General features: G+C 38.6%; 1 protein-coding gene across 4 annotated transcripts; it reads right to left on the reverse strand.

Moving 5' to 3' along the window:
• Window positions 1-3,907: 3,907 nt before the first annotated feature.
• LOC137174262 (sialidase-3-like) lies at window positions 3,908-8,595 on the reverse strand. Of its 4 annotated transcripts, XM_067579468.1 has the most exons (5): window positions 8,390-8,594; window positions 8,159-8,251; window positions 5,817-5,874; window positions 5,540-5,725; window positions 3,908-5,410 (listed from the first exon to the last, which is right to left on the reverse strand). In XM_067579468.1, exons 4-5 carry the CDS (start codon window positions 5,723-5,725, stop codon window positions 4,502-4,504), a joined length of 1,095 nt encoding a protein of 364 aa, XP_067435569.1. In that variant the 5' UTR covers window positions 5,817-5,874; window positions 8,159-8,251; window positions 8,390-8,594; the 3' UTR covers window positions 3,908-4,501. The 4 variants fall into 4 exon arrangements, with proteins under 4 accessions (XP_067435569.1, XP_067435554.1, XP_067435561.1 ...); XM_067579453.1 differs by having other exon boundaries at window positions 5,540-5,874; window positions 8,390-8,595; XM_067579460.1 differs by lacking the exon at window positions 8,159-8,251 and having other exon boundaries at window positions 8,390-8,593.
• Between the last annotated feature and the right edge of the window lie 6,466 nt (window positions 8,596-15,061).

Here is a 15,061-nt window from a genome sequence, read left to right on the forward strand (position 1 = left end):
ACATGTATCTCTGTGGAGTGTGTCCCATTAAAGTCTGTCAGTGTGAGTGTGAGCTAAAACCCTTGAGTATGATCGTTTGGACGTACTGTAACATGAGCCCTGTGACAGGAAATATGATGTGTGTGTGTGTGTGTTTGAAGGAAGGGGGACCCCTCTCAAATCCCTAAAACCTGGAATCAACAGATGTCAGAGACATATAACAGCAGAGACACCCATGAGCTCATACAGTAATTTATCAATATTTATGTATTTATTATACGTGTCTGAACAAAAAGGGAAAGACTTTATTAACAGAGCGGAATGGCATAGAGAAAGTATGGAAACAGAAAATGTTAGTCATGATTAAAAAATGCTCATGGGAGGTCAAAACTATGAGCTAAAAAGCCATAATTTTGGTTTTCTATCTCATAATTTCAATTTATTAAGTCCAAATTTAAACTTTGTATCCCCTAATTTTAATGTACCGTGAGCTTTTTTGTTATGACTGACTTCTTATCTACTTCTTTTTCCTTTACTGGTGGAAATGGGCTTCCATACAAAAGACAAAGAAAGAAAGTTTAGCAGATGAACACAAGGTCGAGGTCACAATCCAGTTTATTTCCAGACAACTTTTCATCCCAGCAGTCACGATCAGCGATGCTTGAAAGATTCTTGGCTCTAAATCAGAGGTGTGAAAAACAAGTGTGTCTGATTTTTATGACCACAACAAAAGCAGAAAATTGGAAGATTGCAGAAATAGTCTATTTTCCCCAGCTGTGTTTACCCTCCAAACAAGCAGACGCTGACAGCGGCCAAAGCAGAAAACCAGAGATGTGATGTAATCAGCTCACCCTCAGTCACCCCATAACTGATCTAACACATTTGAGAATTTGTCTCTTTGTGTATGTAACTGTGTTTTGTGCAGTGAAGGTGTATGCATGTGTATGCCCTTTGTAACCACAGAAACTGTAGTTTCTTGGTCAACAAACAACACACAGAGGAAAGAGTTGGACCTTCTGAAGAAAGTGAAACAAGTCCAGAAATATATTATTGCACAAGCTTAGTGACATTCATTGATAAAGAGGCTTTTGGTTTCAGTTCATCTTTTTTTTTTATTTTCATGCAACTTGCTCCTGTCATTGGTGCAGTTTTCTTCTTTGGCATCTTTCCCACCCTGTACCACATGAAATCTTAACAAAACTGAAAGGGTCAATTCACCTAAATTGCACAATATATAATTTATCACTCAACCTTATGTTATCATACAGATAGTTTCGGCCATACTAGCAGCTCTGTGAGTGCTAGTATGCTAACATGCTCGGCAATGCTGAGATATAATGTCTACCACATTTAACAAGCTTAGATTAGCATGTTAGCATGCTAGCCTTTGCTAATTTGTGCTAGCTACAAAGAACAGATGTGGCTGATGGGACTGTTAATAGTTCTGCAAGTATTTAGTCATAAACCAAAGTACTGAACAAATTGAAAGTTTAAACTGATGACGGTGCTAGATGAAAAATTATGGGATCACTTAAGTTATTACAATTCATCCTGACAGGAACATGAGTATCTTCACCAAATTTTATGGCAATCCATCAAACAGTTGTCGAGGCATTTCACTGAAAAGAACAAAAACAAATCCTCCAAATTAAACAACCAAATATGTCGTTTGGCCATGTGCCATATTGACCAAGTTTCCAGCCAACCACCAGACCCCTCCTCCTCCTAATAAGAAAGTCAGCTCATATAGATGTCATCTAAACTACGTCACTTTAGAAATGTTGATATGATACGTATTGTATAAATGTTGATATGCTACATATTAAATGTATTCAAACGTGCAGATTCAACGTATCCGTGGTTTGCAGAAGTATGAGGTGCTGTGTGCCTGACACCTGTAGTTAAGGTGAACCAGCTGTAGGGATGGGTATGGTCAGAATTTTATATTTATCTTATCAATACTCTTATTGGTCTGTTTTTTTCTTGTGTATGTGTGTGTGTGTGTGAGAGCACAGAGAGCAGAGGAGAGGACAGAAGCCTTTGCTGCTGACCTTGTGCGAACTTTAGGGGCTGGTGGTGGAGCCCACTTAAACAGTAAAGTATGGGGGGCAATGTGACACACAAATGAAGACAACAATCAATCACTTACTTTAATTCTGTCCACTATGCTGTCAATACCAGCCATTTGAACTAAGTTGTCCATCTTAATGTGGTCTTTTATAGTCTGACCTGTGATGAGATGTGCAGCTCTGTTGGTCAGTTGTTGAATCTGGTGCCCTCTTGTGTTACAGTGTAGTGCAGAGACATCCAATCATATTCATTCACTTCTCACTATTACTCTGCTGATAGTCTCGTATAGTCAGACCTAACTCCGCACTTGGTTTTAGCCCTGTGCAAGCGCTACGCTGCTGATAACATTATGCACCAGCTTCCTCCACCACCCAAGCATCTTCCTTATGTGCTATATATTTGTTTGGTTGATTTAAGATTGAATGTTCATATGTTTATTAGGGATGATTAGTTCTGTTGTTAGGTGCTGCTGTGAAGCAGGAATGAGCTTCTAGGCTCCTATTAACTCCCTGTTCCTCTCACTGAAATATTACACCCAGGTTTGCTTTGTGGTAACACAAAATTATAGGAATGTGCACCATGTAAGCACAATATATAAGGTCAAACTAGATTTTGCTAGATTGTTTTTCATGACAGAGCCTCAAGTTCTGGTAACAGAGCAGGAAAAACCTTGTCAACTGATAATGTGCTTTTGTGCATAATCCTATATTCCCAAACAGAGTTACAACTATTCAAATGACCACAAACCAACTGCCACATAGTGAATATTTTGAGATGTTGTGTTCAGGAACGACAGCTTGCTTGTTGGCAAAAGCCGATTTGAAAAGAGTCGTAGTTGTTTTTCCATTGAAAACAAGACACAGGAGCTGCTTTTTTAGTAAACTGCAGTTTCCCTTGACTGATTAGTAAACCAACTTCATTTGTTATTAAAGGAATAGTAAGAAATACAAGGATGTATGCTTGTTCACTTTTTTGCAAAGATGAGAAAGTATGGAGTATGGAGCTAGAGCCAGGAGACGATTAGCTTAGCTTAGCATAAAGACTGAAGAGAGGGGGAAACAGCTAATCTTGTCCTGGCTATATCAGACATTAAATAATCTGCCTACCAACACAGCTAAAGCTCACTAATAACATGTATCTGGGTCGTTTAATCCACACACAAACAAAAATGTAAAAACCAAAAGTTGTCAACTTACAGAAAGTTACATACTGTAACTATTTCTTGGCAAACCGGTGAGGCACAATAACTTCCTGTTGTCTTCCTGGGGACAACATGCAGACTTATAAAAACATTAAGTAATGACGTAGCTAACTAATTGTTGGCTCATTACAAATGAGACACCTGTGACCCTTTATAAATGACTTTAATAACATTCGTAACTGCAGAATTGGGGGTTAGAGTTAGAAAGTTTATTATTATTAATGTATTTGATATAGATTACCAATGTTCATAACAGAAGACTTGATATCTTATTAGAAAATGAGAAACTGATGACCCCTTATTAATGATTTACTAATTATTTAATAAGTTCAGGCATGATGGCTCATAAGAAAGTGACTGTGACTGATGGAGATGAACACATGTATATGAAATATAATACACTGGTGGTTAAACTTCTTGTCTCCAGTTAGTGAGAAAACAAGAAAAGAAAAACAAAAGATAAGATGAATACCTACGTCATGGCTGGAGCAGAAAGCCACACAAGATGAACCATTAATTTACGGGGATGAACGTCGGGGAAAATAGTTTCCAAAGTGTTTTGTTCAGTCAGGTCAAACCAGGTCTGCAGCTAATCACAGTAGTTTCTCTCAAAGCTATATTGAATCATTTTCAGGAATAAAGATGCAAAAAACATACTTTCTATGATATGAGTGTATTTTATTATTTGAAGAACAAGTTCTGTTATATTCATCAGTAAATATGACATTACAACCAAACAGAGCTGTGACTTATTTTTCAACTGTTTCGACTTCAACAACACAACATTTTTATTGAATTCAAATCTCTTGATCTCTAACATAACAGTCATCTTCTACCATCATTTTATAGACTTACAGAAAACCAGACTAGTTTATGTTAAACAAATTAGTGATGTGATGTTAATGAGTCACTGTTACTGTATTTACACTGAAAACAGAAGGAAAAAGTTTCCTGCTGCTTTTGTTTCTCACAGTTTCCTTTGTGTAAAAAGAGGAAATCAAACACTTCATTTCTATTTTTTACAGACTAAGCAATATTAAGATCCCTCTAAATATTGTGTCTATTGGATTTTATTGTGCTACTGATGTACACATCAGTTGCACTATAAAATCCAGCATATTATAATACATCATTTTCATGACAAAAAAACAAAGTAAGCATCTTAATGTCTGGTGTATTTGTGGAACCTTAAATCATTTTAGGTGAACTGTCCCATACAAAATACCCAAAGAGAGAAGGCTTCACATCAGACTACGCGTCAGTGCAATGCTTTAGATCACTGTAGCTAAACACCTCAAAGGCTATCTGCTCAATTGCGCTCTTCTCCCCACACTCCATCAAACATACAAACCAACCGTCATCAATGTAAGCCAGGTCTGAATAACCACTGGGTCCGTGATTGATGATCCAGGGTTTGCTCCATGCTTTAGGATTCCTTGGGGATTTGTTCAGATACACTCCTAAATTAACCCTCTTGTGCCTATTGGTTGGGTGGATGAAGAGCAGCCACTTGTTATGAACTGCATGAGCACCTTCACTTTGAGCTGGAAAGGAGACCACACTTCCGTGACAGCCTCCACCTGTTTCCACAAGTTTTTTAGTAGAACGAAGGGTCATAAAACCATCTCCCTCATTTTCACTGACAGCTTCTACTCTTTGACCTTCTGGACTACGGGCATTGCAGTAGATGACGCTGTTGCCTGTATCATCAAAAACCTCTGCCATTTCACATTCACATGATTGTTTTTCAAGTTTATTGCCTAATGTCCATCTATTACCCTGATCATCACTGTATAGGCAGAGTGCATACGGAGACTTGTCAGAAACATAATAAGCATAAAGTGGGACAATCAATCTACCACTCTCCATTTGAAGACCATGTCCTGGCCCAACAGCAAAAGTGGCCCACTGCTTGATTTCATCCAGTTTGTCAGTCAAATCAGTCACCTCGCTCCAGTTTTGGCCAACATCATTACTCTTGATGTAGCAGAGACGGGCCTTGTTGTGGCCATTACTTATCTGCCAGTGCTCTTGGACCTTGCCTTCAACACAGATGAAAAACAGGAAAAGTGTTTTGCTGGTCTTCTCATACACCGGGCAGGGGTTCATAGGACGGTATCCATCAAGATGTGCCTCCTTCACTGGTTTTAGATCTGACCACTAAGAAAAAAAAAAGAGAGGTGAGTAAATACAAGAATTAACTTAGTATGGATGCACTTACAAACAGTATCTACACAAGTAAGTCAGGAGAGGTGATATACCAATAAACCACCTGATTCAGATAATCACCTCAATCGTCACCTCATGAGTGGATTCATTCTTGTTCACCTCTCCTGTTTTCATTTCCAGTGCCACTGTGCTGGTATCATCTGAAGTTGTCCGTTTCTCTGCAAAGGCCAGGATTTTTTGGTCTCCAATGTAGATAAGAGCAGGAATCCTGTACACCACTCCCCGACAGAGAGTTTTCTTGGGCATCTTTGGTTCAAATTGACAGCGATTGTTGGCCATTGTTGGTGTTTGTGCATAAAATGATGATACAAAGGTTAAGAAAGAAAGATGTGCTTACTCCTCCAGGGTCATCATAGTTTGCCTGCTGAGGGTTTTATAAGTCTGGGTGGTGCAGCCTGTAAATGAGGAAGGAGTCATTATTGCATAATCTGAAACTAAAAGGTTTTTCCAGCCCCTTAAGGGTTAGCCAACGGCCAGAGAGGAGTGTGTATCAATGTTAGGCTTACAGAAAATGAACTGAATTACGTGGTGGAAAATAATTCATTGTCATAAGGATTGTAAAAACCTCATGTTTGTCAAGCATGAATTTGGCTTATTTTCCTTGGTTAATACTTGTGTAGCCATCCCTGTAATACACTTTAACGTACATAAAATGTACAGAAAGTTTTTTACATTGTGGAAATTGATTTTTATGTCTATGTTCACTTGACCTCAGTCCACCTGACCAGGTGTGCCACTCTGTGAAAAACTCTACCTTTCTTACTAAGACCTGACTGGAGCGCAGCGTTCACTGCAGGTTTTGCAGTTGATGGCGCCAAGGCATTTATCATCTACAGTACCAGTCAAACGTTTGGACACACTTTCTCATTTAAGTGAATAGGAAAGTCTGTCCCAACTTTTGACTGGTACTGCAAAACCTCCTCCATGTCACATTTAAGGTTGCATTGACTATGGATATAATTTGTGGTTTTGTAGAACTGTCTGATAACAATCTCTGGTGAGTGGGTTAGTATAATCACTATACTGGCAGAGCAAACAACTGTGAGCCAGTGATTTGATCTGTGCATATAGAAAAATGACGATTCAAGTACAGTATAGGGCAAGAGTTCAGACACACAGCTGAAACACATATACAGGTCACCATGGAATAAAATTTGGCAGCAACCAACTTTCTTCTTGCTACAGAGAAAAACATGATTCATCAAATGTGTTTGTTATGCAACAATTTGTTTTACAATGGTTTTCACAATTGCCCTTTTTTAGTACAGTTCACTTCTCACAGCTGATAGTGAACTCTATCAGATGCTACTTGCAGCTGAGTATGTGCCTCATTAATTAGACACTAACAAACACATGATGCTGTCATCTGCATAAAATGAAAGTCAACATTTGGTACTTTGCTTCAGTTATGTTAGTTCAGTTACATACAAGTTATGAACAACTTGCTCCTTGTGTTCCAGGGGCGGATAGTTACCGTGCCATACACAAATTCTTATAGACAAATCAGGGTTGCAGGCATAAGTAGCCTAGTTGGCATTACTGCAGTGGCACCTCACTTGTAAACACTGTAATTTATGTAAAAGAATTTCACTACTTCTCTGCACCAATTGGACACTGATATTTGAACAGTTACTGTTGTTAAGTGAATGCTGAACACGTGAACAAAGTCAGACAGAGTTCATGGACATGCTTGTTCTTCTTTTCCACTTGTCCACTACTTCCCATAACACTTACATCCTACGACTCCCTAACACAGAAACTCACTCCTACACATTTGAACCCTGCTCTGCACAGTCAAGTGTCAGCCGTTGTACAAAAACAAAGCAATAACTGAAGACATTAATTTACTGTACTCATTTGAATAAAAGTCATTAATCAATTACTGTCCAAATATTCAAAATCCCTCTTCTTAAAAATGTGTTTTTCTTCTTATTCATCAGTTGGATGTTTGAGCTTCACTGCAGGATGATGTATGTGCAGAGTTTGACACTTGACATTCATCCTCTGAAAGTGGAAAGTTTCTCTGTGCTCACTGAAAATCTAATTTATCGCTTGTACCAACGATCATTATTTGTGATATCACAACTAGTGTGGAGCCATCTTCCATCAGACATCTTGCATCCAAAAAGTTAAACTTTTGAAATGAACAATATTTGCATATTCATTGATTCTGGATTTTTCAAAGAGGGAGAAGGAGGAGATGTAATTTTTACGGATTTTTAACACAGTAATTTAACTTCTTTGTGGAAAAACCTTGTCAGACACAAGTTATTATTCCAAGCAAAGGATTTTTATATGTCTTAAAATATGACTGGAGGGGATCTTTAAAAGCAGAGACAAGCTCAACTGATTTACCTTATGATGTTTACAGTCTGCATGTGATGCAATAGCCTGTTTTTGTTTTGTGAGATTGGCCTCAATGTTGTTTTCTCAGTATTTAAGAACAGAAGATAAATTTTCAACTCACAAATCAACTTTTTATGAAGTTAAATAGTACAAATGGAACCATGTACATTCACTACTGAGCTGTAATACATTTCAAGCTCTGTTTCAGTACCTGATACTGCGCTGGGAATAGTAGGGAAGTGATTTTCACAGTTTGGAGGTGGGTCAGTTAAAGGTTGACCAACAAATCAATTCTAAATGAGCACAGTGTTAAACAAGTGACCACAGACTAACCGGAGAAAGCAGAATGGATGAAATGTGGTTCCTGTTTCGACATCCTGGTGACCTGAATTTTCCCTTTTCTACATACATGTGAATGTTGTAAATCTGTAAAGATTAGAGAACGGTAAAAATTAAATCTCTGTACAGAAAATGGCAGAAATACACCCACAGTTCTGCCGTGTGTGCAGAAGGTTTTAGCTCTGAATTGTTTGCTGCGTCACACGGTGTTTATTTATTACATACCTATTTAGAGGAAAGTGTTGAGTGGAGTCATAGTCCAAGTTAGTCTTTATGAATAATAATTGTCATGAAATACATCTTAGATGGATGATAACTTGAGAAAAACCGCCTTGAATCCAGCTGTGGCAGTCACAAACTGGAGCTGTTTCCTGAATGCTTCAAGAGTGCTACAACACAGTGCTGTAAGCAGAACTGAGTGCCACCCTGAAGCCTATAAATATCACAAATATCCCCCTCTCCTCTCCTCTCCTCCTCCCATTTCCATGCTTCTCCTCCCTCCAAACCGTTCTACCCTGCTCTGTATTCCTGCCTCCAGTGCTCATAAAAAGTGGAGCTGACAGGTGCTGGAGACCCAAGCCAGGGTTACGAGGGGGGAAATGGGGGCAGAGGGAACATTAATGAGTTCTGGCTTGATCATTCTTTCAATATTTTGGGTCTAAACAACCTTTAGACTCAAATATAAACACATCAACAGCTGTCATTAAACTAAACTGACCTGTTTGAGCTGCTGGCTTTTAGAGAACAATGTGGGAGATCTGAATCAGCAAAAACAAACAGCTGGGAAGTGTTTTGATTTTGATCCGAGCCAGTTCACTGCTTTGTCTGTGCCACTGTAGAAATAAGATGGAGACGGAGACAAGGTCATTGTCAGGAGCCTGCCTCTGACCTTCCATTGGATTAGCCAGATCTGGATATGTCAGTAGCAGTTGGGAGAGGTTAAGAGGAGTTTGATGGCTGTAATGTTTTATGCTGTTGTGTTGTGTTGACAAGCTTCCCATCCTATAAAGTGAAACACTGCATAGATCTAAGTAGTCTTCTATCAGAGCTTCCCATCTGAAATGAATGCAAGCAGCGAAAGACCACCCCGGTTGACTCTCAGCTCTCATAAAAGCACGCTCTCCTTCATTCTTGCTTGCTCTTTCCTCTGCTCGTATGTGAACTACGGTTTTCATAGTTGGCTGCCTTGTTCTGTTTGTTCATTTTGTCTTTGTGCATCATGCTGCTGTTGCAGGTTGTTCACCATTGTTCACGCAGTCTGACGTGGAGTGGATTATTTTGTGAATGTAGACTATGTACAGCATTCAGCATCAACAGCAGGGAGTGGGCAGTGAAGATGGACTGAGAACATACAGGTGGATGCTGGGGAGGAAGTGGCGTTTATGAAGTGCCTGCATAGTTCTCAGGTGAACAGCGTGGCAGCAAAAGAGTGAGCAGAGCACTGACAGCTTACATACACCACCACAATCAAAAGTGTTCATTGGATATGTTGTCATATCACATCATGTCAGTTTATTATTTTCTGTCACATCATATTAAGTCTCATCTCATTTCATTTAACATCGATTCCTTCCTCAACATCAGCCCTCATCATTACAAGTATAGTGCCAATTAAATACCTTACAAATCATTCATGCAAAACGATATAAATATATATCCAATAAAACACTTCTTAATATTGATTTGCAATAAAGGATAGCTGTAGCGAGGGCCAAATTAAAGGACCAGTGTGTAGGATTTAGTGACATCTAGCAGTGAGGTTGCAGATTGCAACCAACTGACTACCTTCAACCGACTACTGTATGGGCCCAAAGGAAAAAATGAGCTATATACCCCCCATTTCTCCCACTTTCTGTGCATTGTGTATGTATTAGTTAGTAGGTGGTTTGCTGATTCAGCACAAATGTATTTACAAGGAGAATGAGAGAGAAAACCATGTAAGCAGAATATAAATTTAAATAAGTAAGACCTTAAAACAAGATGTAGGTGTTGTCTTTAAATGGGGCATACTTTTCATGCTTTTTTTTTTAACTTTACTGTCATTTACATATATACTTTTTATATTACTGTTATAATGTTGGATGTCCATGTTAAACATGGTCAAATTTCAAAATCTTGAGGTGAACATATGTAAAAATGGTTCCTGTAAGACAAACCAGCTGCATAAAGAACCAGTATAAAATAAAAAACCTGAGTTTTTGAACTGTAAATCATGCAAAGATATTTCAGTAAAAAATAAAAATATAGACCTGGAAATGTGGATGATATGTCTCCTTTAAGGCTGCAAAGGGGAATACAGTATTAACAAACACCCCTTTCATGCATGAATTATGATTCAACCTCAGACACGTGTTTTTATTCCCCTTTAGGCATGTAAAAAATATTTTTTTAAACATGCATTTTTCAGTTTGTTTTTCACATGTCATCTCAGGTGGACATCATATGTTTGAGTTTTCACTTGTAGAAATATGTATTTAACAAACCAATGAATAAAATGATTTATGAAAACTAAACAATAATACATATGTTTTAATGCTGTTAAACTTGTGTTTTCACATATTTTGACATATAAAAACGCTGAACCTCACTCCTGACTCCTCAGCCTCTCCCCCCTCTCTCACTGCATTTATTAGCACATGAGCTACAGATGACTTGAAATGCAGAAGATCCTTGCTTTTCTAATCCAGACATTCTGTAGAGGTGCAAGGCATTTCCTCAGCCCCCTCAGCATCTTCTGCATCCTCAGCCCCCTCAGCATCCTCAGTCCCTTCATCATCCTCAGCCCCCTCATCATCACTGCCACGAGCATCATCCTCACTTGACTCAGATGGTATTTGCTCCACTATCCTGTAGGCCTATCTATATCACACGCTACACTGGAGCTCTACAAAATATAAAGACAATGTTACTCACAAAATGGAACTAATCTGCACAAAATATTGTTTTTGTTACAAAAACTGCAAGTCACACTCTAATAACATAAATCAATTGATTTACAGCCAAAAAAGTTACTGCAGATGAAGAATTTTCATGAACAACAAAGTCACAGTAACAGTAATTAGTTTAAATGTGCCAGCGATGCATGATGTTCAACTAAGTAGTTATTTCCTCCCAACATAAAATCAATACTGGGAAATTTTAACAATATTATTACTCCTTAGACGTTACTTGATGTTACCAAATTTAATTTACCTTCAAGGGTCTCCTACTATAGAAGGATTGGCCAGATATTCCTGAGCTGCTGAGCGTTTCTGGTCATCCATTGGCCATCTTGGTTTTGAGAAATTTGTGTTGTGCTTACAATGGCCAGCCAGTGGATGGCAGTGTATGAGATGATGCATTAGCGTCCACTGTAGTGACCACTATGCTTGAAAGGGTTTTAACTGAGTAAATTTCAAAAAAAAATTCCAAAACAGCCACATGGTGAACGTGGAGCCGTCCACTGTCCACTGATAATCCAGACTTGGTTGTATGAATACAGCAAAATGTCAGATGGTTTACAAAGTTATATTTTTCCACAGTATCGTCATATTGCCCACATATACCCACCACCATCTTTGACTGTTTCTCTTGTGCTGATATCTGTCCCCTTAAGTGCACGTCTCATATACTGACTGTGCTGTATCTGTTTTCTCTGCTCTTCAAAGTCGTTGGTGATCCAACTAAAGGTCAACACAAGATTAATGTCAGACCCAATGAACAAAGATATTGGACCAATCTGCAATACATTCCCCAATTATTGACAACCTGTAACATAAATAAGTGAACATGTGGACCAGAGTTGTCTGTACAGTGTCAGCACAGTCTCATTGAACCATAACTCACGCAGCAGAAGGCCTCGTTAAGTGGAACACTGTCAGCGACCACACAATGCTAGGACTCACTTCAAAAAACAATACGAATACGAAACAAGGGAGATGCACATGTGCGGAGGAGCAGACTCTTACATGGATCCAAAAAAATGGCCAAGTTGAAAGACATAAAAGCTGAATAGTTTCCAGCATATGGTTGCCAGATTTTAAGCAGATTTCCAGTCATACGAATACAACCTTTCCTGGTTTTTGAGCGAGAAAGAATGAATGGGAGGGGGATAACAATGTGAGGGAGTCTGTTTCATGTCAGACAGCTAGTGTGTGTGTGTGTGTGTGTGTGTGTGTGTGTGTGTGAAAGCTGACGGACAGCACCATTCACACTGAGTGATACATTAAACTTTCAATGCTCATTTGTGTCAAGCTGTGTGCTTCTATGAAATGTTCAGTATTTGTTACATTATTTCTAGCAGCGGTAATGACTCATGAGGTGTAATGAAAGGAAAAATGACAGATGAGAAAGAAGCTTTTAGTGAGTGATCATAGCTTACATCAGAACTAGAGTCCATTTGTCTGCCAAAGCAAACAGATGATGAAACTACAGAGTTTGCTCACAAATTACATTTACATAGAAATTAAATATCTGACATTCAGATTTTGAGGGAAAGTTGAAGGCGCTTACAGAGGGAGAAAGCATATTGTATGTAATATTTTCCTTTTGTGGAAAGCAGTGGAAAGATCAGACTTGTGTTATGTCAGATCACAAAAATTTTATGATTTGCAAGCGCTGTTTACACGCTGATCACAAAAGGTGTCAGCATCATGTTTCACAAATGACTGTTGAAAAAAGTATCTTCTGCATGCTCATTGGTCTTCCCTCTGGTGTTTATTTTGATTAGTGAAATGTGCAAAAAATTAGTGAGATAAACTGATTGCTGGCTGGCACACACATTTCTAGCCTGATAATCAGACTGCAGTGCTGTTGTGTTGTGTTCACTTAATTATTCATGTGTTCATGTAAACATTTTCTGGCTCTAACCAAACAATAGCCAGTGATGTATCGGTCCCGCAGTTGACACAGAAGCTGCAGTAGTGATTGAAAACATTTGTATTTCTGCAAGTTGTCTATACAACAACCTTTACAGCTGTGTAGATCTTCTCCACACTTGTTACCATATTATGGGCATTTCTCCAATGCAGTTTTTCTTGCTTTGATTGGTTTGGTTGTTTCACCAATCAGGCAAACAGCCATCAATGAGCACAACATTTGATTTATTTGGATTAAAGAGGTAGATAGATATAGATAGCTGCTAAAGCTGTACCCTTCTTTTAACTGGGCTGGAACAGAGAGAACACTATCAGTAACATCACTCACTCCCAGAGCTAAAATATGATAAGAGGAACCTTTGTCCAGGTTTGAGGCTCCTACCTCCTCTAAGTGTTCCCCTCCCACTCATTAGCACCCTAGATACATGCAAAACACACGCCATGCACTATGATACATATGTATAGCCACACACATATACACACACCAACCTAAACACCCACGCAGGCCCACACACACACACACACACTTCTCATATTGGTAATATGCTCTACACTCAGAATCCCAGTAATTAGCCTGCATAAGATAACACTTTTTTAAAGGAATCCAGGCACTTTATTTTCCACCATTTATTGCTCTGCAAAGGTATGTCTAACCACTCAGCTCTGAAAGAACAACAGCTATCACTCCGCCAAGTGGGATTAAACCTAATAGCACCCAATAACCAGAGCATCAACAAAAATAACTTTTAACAGTTCCAGGTAACACACCACGCCATCTAAGCTTAGCTGGGGTGAACGTGCATTGAGGCCTCAGTTACCGTTATCCATGTGTGTTTGCCTTTCCACGCTTGCTGGTTTAACTAAATATCTCATTATGAGAGCGGCCAGTGAGGTCCGCTGAGCCAGCGGGGAGAAATATGAAGGATCAGGTAAAGGCCCTGTATGGCAAGGCAAAAGCTTTAAAGCAAACAGGACGTATACAAATACAAACTGGTCTATTTTATGTGACGTTCTACGGCCAGGAACTCGTAAATACAGATTTTTTTTCTGCCATTTAGGAGGGCAATTTTAATGTCATGCTGTGTAACAAGCCACATCTTTATCCTGTTAAATTTTATTAATTTGGCTGCAGCTTTCATCCAGGGTTTATAGGCCCTCGAAATGCCTAAATCATAGAGGTAGGGCTTGTTGAACAAGGCTCACCCACTGTTAGCTATGTAAACAGCTGTAAACCACACACAACCACACACACACACACAAAAATACACACATATGCCAGAGGAAAGAAACACTGAATCCATAGGAGCTAAGCAAAGAGATGTTCGACCACAGCTGAAGCTCAAAAGAGAGCACTGTGTCAGTGTCATGTAATATTTGTATATTGTCCAAATGCAGAATCTCACATGCAAATAGTCAGTGAGGGCAGAAAAATGGGACATACAGTATTAATACAGTATGTTTCAAAGTTGTAATCATGAACATAAAAACACTTTTAGTGGTTTTAAACACAATAATTAATTAAATTGTGTGTTACAGTAAAAACAAATAAAATTGAGATTGAAACTTAATTCTTGGAAATAGCAGTTGGCAAAAACAGTCTCACCACAAGGTTTACTCAGTAGCTGTTCTGGAGCTTTCAATCATAACTCACCATCTTCCTAAGCATGTGACGTTTGTGCAGTTGTCACAGACTTGTAGATGTTCAAATGTCCATTTTTTTCTGAGCACTTTAAGGACTTTGTGTATCTCCAGAACACTTCCTTAGTGAACCTTGTGCTGGCTTGTTTTTTTTTTTGCCAGGAGCTAATTTCCAAAGTAAAAAATGAACTTTCCACCTTAATTTTATTAGTTGTAACACAAAATTTAATATTATTTTTCTTTTCCAAGCTAAACCATATTTTTGTTATTAAGCTTTCTGAGTGGATCTTGTGAGGAAAAGTTTGTTTTCTTTTTACTTTTGTTCAAGTTTTGTCATATCTGTATTTTTATTTTTTTTTATTGTCTTTGATTTGATTCACAGTGTCGGTTTTATGCCCACTGT

The sequence above is a fragment of the Thunnus thynnus genome, chromosome 3 (genome assembly GCF_963924715.1).
Source record: "Thunnus thynnus chromosome 3, fThuThy2.1, whole genome shotgun sequence".
NCBI classification, from domain to species: domain Eukaryota; kingdom Metazoa; phylum Chordata; class Actinopteri; order Scombriformes; family Scombridae; genus Thunnus; species Thunnus thynnus.

Bases quoted from the DNA above. Each gene is read 5' to 3' on its own strand.
- LOC137174262 (XM_067579446.1), bottom strand. From the start codon at position 5,758: ATGGCCAACAATCGCTGTCAATTTGAACCAAAGATGCCCAAGAAAACT. The intron at 5,411-5,539 runs GTGATTATCTGA...TTTTTTTCTTAG, and splicing joins CTCATGAGGTGACGATTGAG to TGGTCAGATCTAAAACCAGT.